Raw genomic sequence first — 8,314 nt, 5'->3', positions numbered from 1 at the left:
CGCAATTTAATTTAGCCTAATCCAACTATATATATTTTAGATTTGTTTACAATAATTTAATACTAAACACAGTGAAATATATTTGTTTCGTTAGGTTCAGAATTTATTTGGGGGAAATTATTGCATACACAAATTTTCTCTTGCCTTATTCGGTTAGAAGAGCGTTGCTTTTTAATCTAAACTCGTAAGTTTTACTTATTCGGCACGACATATATATATATATATATATATATATATATATATATATATATATATATATATATATATATATATATATATATATATATATATATATATATATCTTCTTTCTTCTTTCAACGTACCAGCCGTATCCCACTGAGGTGGGGTGGCCCAAAAGAAAAAACTGAAGTTTCTCCTTTTAAATTTAGTAATATATACAGGAGAAGGGGTTACTAGCCCCTTGCTCCCGGCATTTTAGTCGCCTCTTACGACACGCATGGCTTACAGAGGAAGAATTCTGTTCCACTTCCCCATGGAGATATATATATATATATATATATATATATATATATATATATATATATATATATATATATATATATATATATATATATATATATATATGCAATAAGATCACAGTAAACAGGTGATTTCAGAATATGCAAAACAACCACTCTGAAAGAATAGAGAAATTCCAAGCACTTTCGTGACTACTCACATTATCAAGGAACTATGATAGTTCCTTGATAATGTGAGTAGTCACGAAAGCGCTTGGAATTTCTCTATTCTTTCAGAGTGGTTGTTTTGCATATATATATATATATATATATATATATATATATATATATATATATATATATATATATATATATATATATATATATATTTTTCAACAAGTCGGTCGTCTCCCACCGAGGCAGGGTGACCCAAAAAAAGAAAGAAAATCCCCAAAAAGAAAATACTTTCATCATCATTCAACACTTTCACCACACTCACACATTATCACTGCTTTTGCAGAGGTGCTCAGAATATAACAGCTTAGAAGCATATACGTATAGAGATACACAACATATCCCTCCAAACTGCCAATATCCCAAACCCCTCCTTTAAAGTGCAGGCATTGTACTTCCCATTTCCAGGACTCAAGTCCGACTATATGAAAATAACCGGTTTCCCTGAATCCCTTCACTAAATATTACCCTGCTCACACTCCAACAGATCGTCAGGTCCCAAGTATCATTCGTCTCCATTCACTCCTATCTAACACGCTCATGCACGCTTGCTGGAAGTCCAAGCCCCTCACCCACAAAACCTCCTTTACCCCCTCTTTCCAACCCTTTCGAGGACGACCCCTACCCCTCTTTCCTTCCCCTATAGATTTATATGCTTTCCATGTCATTCTACTTTGATCCATTCTCTCTAAATGACCAAACCACCTCAACAACCCCTCTTCTGCCCTCTGACTAATGTTTTTATTAACTCCACACCTTCTCCTAATTTCCACACTCCGAATTTTCTGCATAATATTTACACCACACATTGCCCTTAGACAGGACATCTCCACTGCCTCCAACCGTCTCCTCGCTGCTGCATTTACCACCCAAGCTTCACATCCATATAAGAGTGTTGGTACTACTATACTTTCATACATTCCCTTCTTTGCCTCCATAGATAACGTTTTTTGACTCCACATATACCTCAACGCACCACTCACCTTTTTTCCCTCATCAATTCTATGATTAACCTCATCCTTCATAAATCCATCCGCCGACACGTCAACTCCCAAGTATCTGAAAACATTCACTTCTTCCATACTCCTCCCCAATTTGATATCCAATTTTTCTTTATCTAAATCATTTGATACCCTCATCACCTTACTCTTTTCTATGTTCACTTTCAACTTTCTACCTTTACACACATTCTCAAACTCATCCACTAACCTTTGCAATTTTTCTTTAGAATCTCCCATAAGCACAGTATCATCAGCAAAAAGTAACTGTGTCAATTCCCATTTTGAATTTGATTCCCCATAATTTAATCCCACCCCTCTCCCGAACACCCTAGCATTTACTTCTTTTACAACCCCATCTATAAATATATTAAACAACCATGGTGACATTACACATCCCTGTCTAAGACCTACTTTTACCGGGAAGTATTCTCCCTCTCTTCTACACACCCTAACCTGAGCCTCACTAACCTCATAAAAGCTCTTTACAGCATTTAGTAACTTACCACCTATTCCATATACTTGCAACATCTGCCACATTGCTCCTCTATCCACTCTATCATATGCCTTTTCTAAATCCATAAATGCAATAAAAACTTCCCTACCTTTATCTAAATACTGTTCACATATATGCTTCAATGTAAACACTTGATCTACACATCCCCTACCCACTCTGAAACCTCCTTGTTCGTCCGCAATTCTACATTCTGTCTTACCTCTAATTCTTTCAATTATAACCCTACCGTATACTTTTCCTGGTATACTCAGTAAACTTATTCCTCTATAATTTTTACAATCTCTTTTGTCCCCTCTCCCTTTATATAAAGGGACTATACATGCTCTCCGCCAATCCCTAGGTACCTTCCCCTCTTTCATACATTTATTAAACAAAAGTACCAACCACTCCAACACTATATCCCCCCTCCTGCTTTTAACATTTCTGTCATGATCCCATCAGTTCCAGCTGCTTTACCCCCTTTCATTCTACGTAATGCCTCACGTACCTCCACCACACTTACAGTCTGCTCTTCTTCACTCCTAAAAGATGGTATACCTCCCTGGCCAGTGCATGAAATTACCGCCTCCCTTTCTTCCTTAACATTTAAAAGTTCCTCAAAATATTCTCGCCATCTACCTAATACCTCCCTCTTCCCATCTACTAACTCCCCTACTCTGTTTTTAACTGACAAATCCATACTTTCCCTAGGCTTTCTTAACTTGTTTAACTCACTCCAAAATTTTTTCTTATTTTCATTAAAATTTCTTGACAGTGCCTCTCCCACTCTTTCATCTGCTCTCCTTTTGCACTCTCTCACCACTCTCTTCACCTTTCTTTTACTCTCCATATACTCTGCTCTTCATATAACACTTCTGCTTTGTAAAAACCTCTCGTAAGCTACCTTTTTCTCTTTTATCACACCCTTTACTTCATCATTCCACCAATCACTCCTCTTTCCTCCTGCCCCCACCCTCCTATAACCACAAACTTCTGCCCCACATTCTAATACTGCATTTTTAAAACTATTCCAACCCTCTTCAACCCCCCCACTACTCATCTTTGCACTAGCCCACCTTTCTGCCAATAGTCGCTTATATCTCGCCCGAACTTCCTCCTCCCTTAGTTTATACACTTTCACCTCCCTCTTACTTGTTGTTGCCACCTTCCTCTTTTCCCATCTACCTCTTACTCTAACTGTAGCTACAACTAAATAATGATCCGATATATCAGTTGCCCCTCTATAAACATGTACATCCTGGAGCCTACCCATCAACCTTTTATCCACCAATACATAATCTAACAAACTACTTTCATTACGTGCTACATCATACCTTGTATATTTATTTATCCTCTTTTTCATAAAATATGTATTACTTATTACCAAATTTCTTTCTACACATAGCTCAATTAAAGGCTCCCCATTTACATTTACCCCTGGCACCCCAAAATTACCTACTACTCCCTCCATAACATTTTTACCCACTTTAGCATTGAAATCCCCAACCACCATTACTCTCACACTTGATTCAAAACTCCCCACGCATTCACTTAACATTTCCCAGAATCTCTCTCTCTCCTCTACACTTCTCTCTTCTCCAGGTGCATACACGCTTACTATAACCCACTTTTCACATCCAATCTTTATTTTACTCCACATAATCCTTGAATTTATACATTTGTAGTCCCTCTTTTCCTGCCATAGCTTATCCTTCAACATTATTGCTACTCCTTCTTTAGCTCTAACTCTATTTGAAACCCCTGACCTAATCCCATTTATTCCTCTCCATTGAAACTCTCCCACCCCCTTCAGCTTTGTTTCACTTAAAGCCAGGACATCCAGTTTCTTCTCATTCATAACATCCACAATCATCTCTTTCTTATCATTTGCACAACATCCACGCACATTCAGACTTCCCACTTTGACAATTTTCTTCTTCTTATTCTTTTTAGTAATCTTTACAGGAAAAGGGGTTACTAGCCCATTGTTCCCGGCATTTTAGTTGACTTTTACAACACGCATGGCTTACGGAGGAAAGATTCTTATTCCACTTCCCCATGGATATAAAAGGAAAAGTAATAAGACCAAGAACTATTAAGATATATATATTTATTTATTTATTTATTTATTAACCCACATGGAGACAGAAACACAGAAGATTAACTGGTCTGTATATTTCGATCCCCTTCTTCAGCAGAAGAGGATCCCAGAAGAGGATTGAAATACACAGACTAATCTTCCGTGTTTCTGTCTCCATGTGGGTTGTTATTGAACACTGACAAGTGTTTATTACACTTAATACGCTGATGAACTAAGGCTAACAGAAGGAGAGGTTTGTTTATTGGCCTTAAAGCCTACCAACTACTCGGGTCAGTAGGCTTTAAGTAAACTCTCAGCGTATTTCCACTGAGAGACTTGTACACCATCTCAGTGTGTTCACTCTTTTGAAGGTGAACAAAAACAGAGTAGAGAACAGGACTAACCCTTCATATACCGTCTTTCCTCTCACCTGTTTAACGAAGATGGAGTCTGGTAACATGCCCAGCTGGTTGGCCAGTTCAAACTGAGTAATTTCCATGGTTAAATAGGAGTTCATCTTACTGCCAGCAATTGACAGTAGGTTTCCTGTCGCCTGTGCTTTCTTGCTGTCAGCGAACGCCTGTCGAATAGACAGAAATGAAATGTGCAGATATAAATGAGAATGCTCAATAAGATTTTATTTTGACTTGCTTTTTAAAAGCAAAGATTTTTTTCCAGAAAATTGTAAGTAGATTTTCTTTTTTAAGTTTCTGCATATTTGTCTTTGTCCACAGAGCCACAGATGTTTCACCCCTCTACCAATAATAATGGCTGTTTCTCATCAAGGTAGGATGTCACAGAGAAAACACTTTCGCTATCATTCAGTCAATAGCTATCTTGCCAGAAGGCCACGGATATCACAGTTCAAATGACCCTTTGAATCACAATATCCCCATCCCTCCTTCGGAGTTCCGGTACTACTGTATTTCCCACCTTCACAACTCTAGTCTAACTCACTAGTTTCTTCGTCTCTCCATGTAAATGTTAATTTGAACATTAAAATGGTATAAAATACCGACAGGTTGTTAGGTAAGACATATGCAACCTCTCAACATCTGAGTTCTTACATCTCCTAGTGGCCTACGTCTCACCTCTTGGCGCTATAAAAAGCTCCATCCTGTCACTTCTTCTCCATATTGTTTCATACTATGGAACAATGCTCTTCTCCAGACTGAGGGACTGACCACCTCAAAACTTTAAGGGTGATGGACTGATTACATCGTCTTCAAGTATCTTCTGCTTCTATCAACTTTTCTGTACTTGACTGAAGAAGCCTACTGTGTAGGCGAAACGTTTCATAATAAAGATACCTAACTGTTGCATATGTGTCTTACCTAACAAATGTTAATTTGCTCGCACTCAAACAGCACGTCAAATCTGTCTCCGCTCACAGCGACCTAATACCCTCACACACTCTCAAAGTTCCGTAAATGTTCCCAAATAAGAGCAATTATCTTACCTCAGCTCAATAAAATAATAAATAATTCAAATATTAACTAGAAAGTTCAGTCATTCTAGTAGGAAACAGCTCATTATGATGTGATTATTAACAACGTTTCGCCCTCACATTCTGCTTTATCGAGTTACAAATAGATCTTTCGGATAAATGGTTTAAAAAACCCGATAAGTTGATAAATAAGGCACGTGTGCATCTTTATTTTGGAAACGTTTCGCCAGCCAGTGGTTTCTTCAGTCCAGTGCGCAGAAACGGTGGGGGATGAGGACTCTGAGGTATTCAGTCCCTCAGCCTGAAGTCGATGTGTTGAGTCCATCAAGATTAATAGACTGAACACGTCGATTCCAGGTTAAGGGACTGATTACCTCAAAATAATTTTTTATTACTATTCACTGGACTGAAGAAGTCACTGGTTGGCGAAACGTTTCCCAAATAAAGATACCCAAGTGATGTAACTTGATATTATTATTATGGGGAAGCGCTAAACCCGTAAAATTATACACCACCTGTGGGGGGGATGGAAGGTAACCAGGCTTAATTCAGGGAACTGGAGCACAGATCCAATTCCCTAGATCAAGAGCCCCTCACCAGCATCAAGGAACCTCCCTTGAGGGGTTGTAACTTGATAAAGTCAACTGTGGGCAAAATAATGTTAAACAATCCCATTGTACTATATTTGTTTCTTTACCCATCGTGTCCGTTTTTTATACCATTGCTTTCCAAGAAATGACTCGGTAAAAAACAAAACACGGGTAGGCTGTGCACAGTGCACACATCAAAATCAAAAGAACGGTGATTTTGCATTTCCTATTAAAATTTTGGTTTGTCAATCATTTTAATGGAGTTGGTCGTTAGCTCAGTGTTTGCATATTTTTTTTTTTTTTGTCATTTTGGCGTTCCATAAATATAATCCATCTGTGGGTTGTATCATTATAATTTATGGTGATGGTTGTAAAAGTGTGTGTGTGTGTGTGTGTGTGTGTGTGTGTGTGTGTGTACAGTCAGCATAAACTTACATTACCCAACACGACCCTGGAGAACTCAGCTAGCTGTTTCTCTCTCTGGTAGACAGTAGTCACCCCTCTCAGGATGGATGCCTTCGTCTCTTGCTTGGAGCTGAAAGCTATACCAAGTTCTTGGCAAAAACTCTCCAAGTCCATGTACAACTTCTCGCCGTGGAAGCCATCCACGAACTTCAGGAACTGCAGAAAGTGAGACTGGGTTTATTATTATATTCATTAAGAAGCATCCTGCTGGGAAGAGTGGCCGTTCCACGGAAAAGCAGAAGCATCCATAATCTTCCGCAGAACTCTAAGGCCTACGCAAATAAAAATAACTCAATTTCAAGACAAGACCCCTAACCCCCATCCCCTCCTATTTAAACTGCACCCCCCTTCCCCACCATCCCTATGTGTTTCTGATATGGAAAGTTTGGAGCTGCCCCTGGTTTTGTTTATAGTGTTTGTGTAATGGGAGAAATTCACGAATGCTCTTGGGAAGTGGACGGCAGCTCTGCTCCTTCGTCAAGAGTGCTTCACCATGTATCTGTGGATCTCCAAGCAGATTCAAAGAATCAATTCATGGAGAGGTCAGTAGATAAAAGCAATTGTCATGAAGGGCTCTTTGTTTAAGGAATTGAACCAGCCCTCCTCTTCCTTGTGTCGAACCTACTTACCTTTTATTCCCCAGGTACTGTATGGCCCTTAGGGGTTTAGTGCATTTTAATTATAATGAGATTACTATCTTAATGGTGAGGTGATGCTGAGCTCTCGTGAGAGAGAGGAAGCATCATCTCAGAATACTCCTACAAAATGATTTTTTTTTTTCAGATCGACTAACCAAGAGGGAGCCCTCTTAATTTGACATCAATAGGTCATCAAACTCGCCACCAAACAAGCAGTCACTGGACTCATTATTAGAGTGAGGTCCTGTATTCATCACCCCTCATCACACTGATTATTAAGAGGATCCAGGGCCCAACATCAGTTACCACACTCACCAGGTCGTAGTGGTTGAGAACAGAGACGGAGATCTGGGTATAGTCTTGTATGTATTTGACAGTCAGTTCCTGCACGTTCCTGAGGTCGAGGGTACGTAGCAGCTGGTCCCTCATTCCTTGCACCTTGATGTGTCTAGACTCTGGAATTAACCCCACCTTCACATAGCGACTCTCCGTTGACGACACCCGCTCTGAAAAGCAGGTGGACCAGGATTCTTTAGCGACTTCCTGCCTGCAATATACCCTCCTCTCTCTCGTTCTCTAAGGGAGGATAAATCGTACACTGTAATTGACTTTGTCAATGGTCCAAGTCGGACCGAAACGTCGTCGTAAGCTTCTCTCTTTTATGTGCGGGTTATTTGTGTATAGTACTATATGATATACATGATTCGATCTTAGGTACGGATCGAAACACTGGGGGCGTGTTTCCTTAGGACACTGCTGTCCATGTTCACCTAGCAGCAAGTAGGTATCTGGGTGTTAGCCGACTGGTGTGGGTCGCATCCTTGGCACAAAATTAACCTAATTTGCCCGAAATGCTCTGCACAACAAGGAGGCTTTCTTTATAGTATGTAATTCATGTCAGCTACGTC

At 39.4% G+C, this 8,314-nt stretch overlaps 1 protein-coding gene across 1 annotated transcript in view; it reads right to left on the bottom strand.

The window, feature by feature from the left end:
• LOC128694942 (dual oxidase 2-like) overlaps window positions 1-8,314 on the bottom strand; it is a 142,454-nt gene that overhangs the window by 32,593 nt on the left and 101,547 nt on the right. The window contains exons 18-20 of the mRNA XM_070094358.1: window positions 7,722-7,912; window positions 6,739-6,924; window positions 4,697-4,846 (exon numbers count right to left, since the gene is read on the bottom strand). Of these exons, the coding sequence (XP_069950459.1) occupies window positions 4,697-4,846; window positions 6,739-6,924; window positions 7,722-7,912 (527 nt within the window). The remainder of the gene's footprint in view (window positions 1-4,696; window positions 4,847-6,738; window positions 6,925-7,721; window positions 7,913-8,314) is intronic.

Source organism: Cherax quadricarinatus, chromosome 45, assembly GCF_038502225.1.
Source record: "Cherax quadricarinatus isolate ZL_2023a chromosome 45, ASM3850222v1, whole genome shotgun sequence".
Classification (NCBI taxonomy): domain Eukaryota; kingdom Metazoa; phylum Arthropoda; class Malacostraca; order Decapoda; family Parastacidae; genus Cherax; species Cherax quadricarinatus.
The sequence above is the reverse complement of the archived record's forward strand: the minus strand, read 5'-3'. Positions and strand labels throughout refer to the sequence as shown.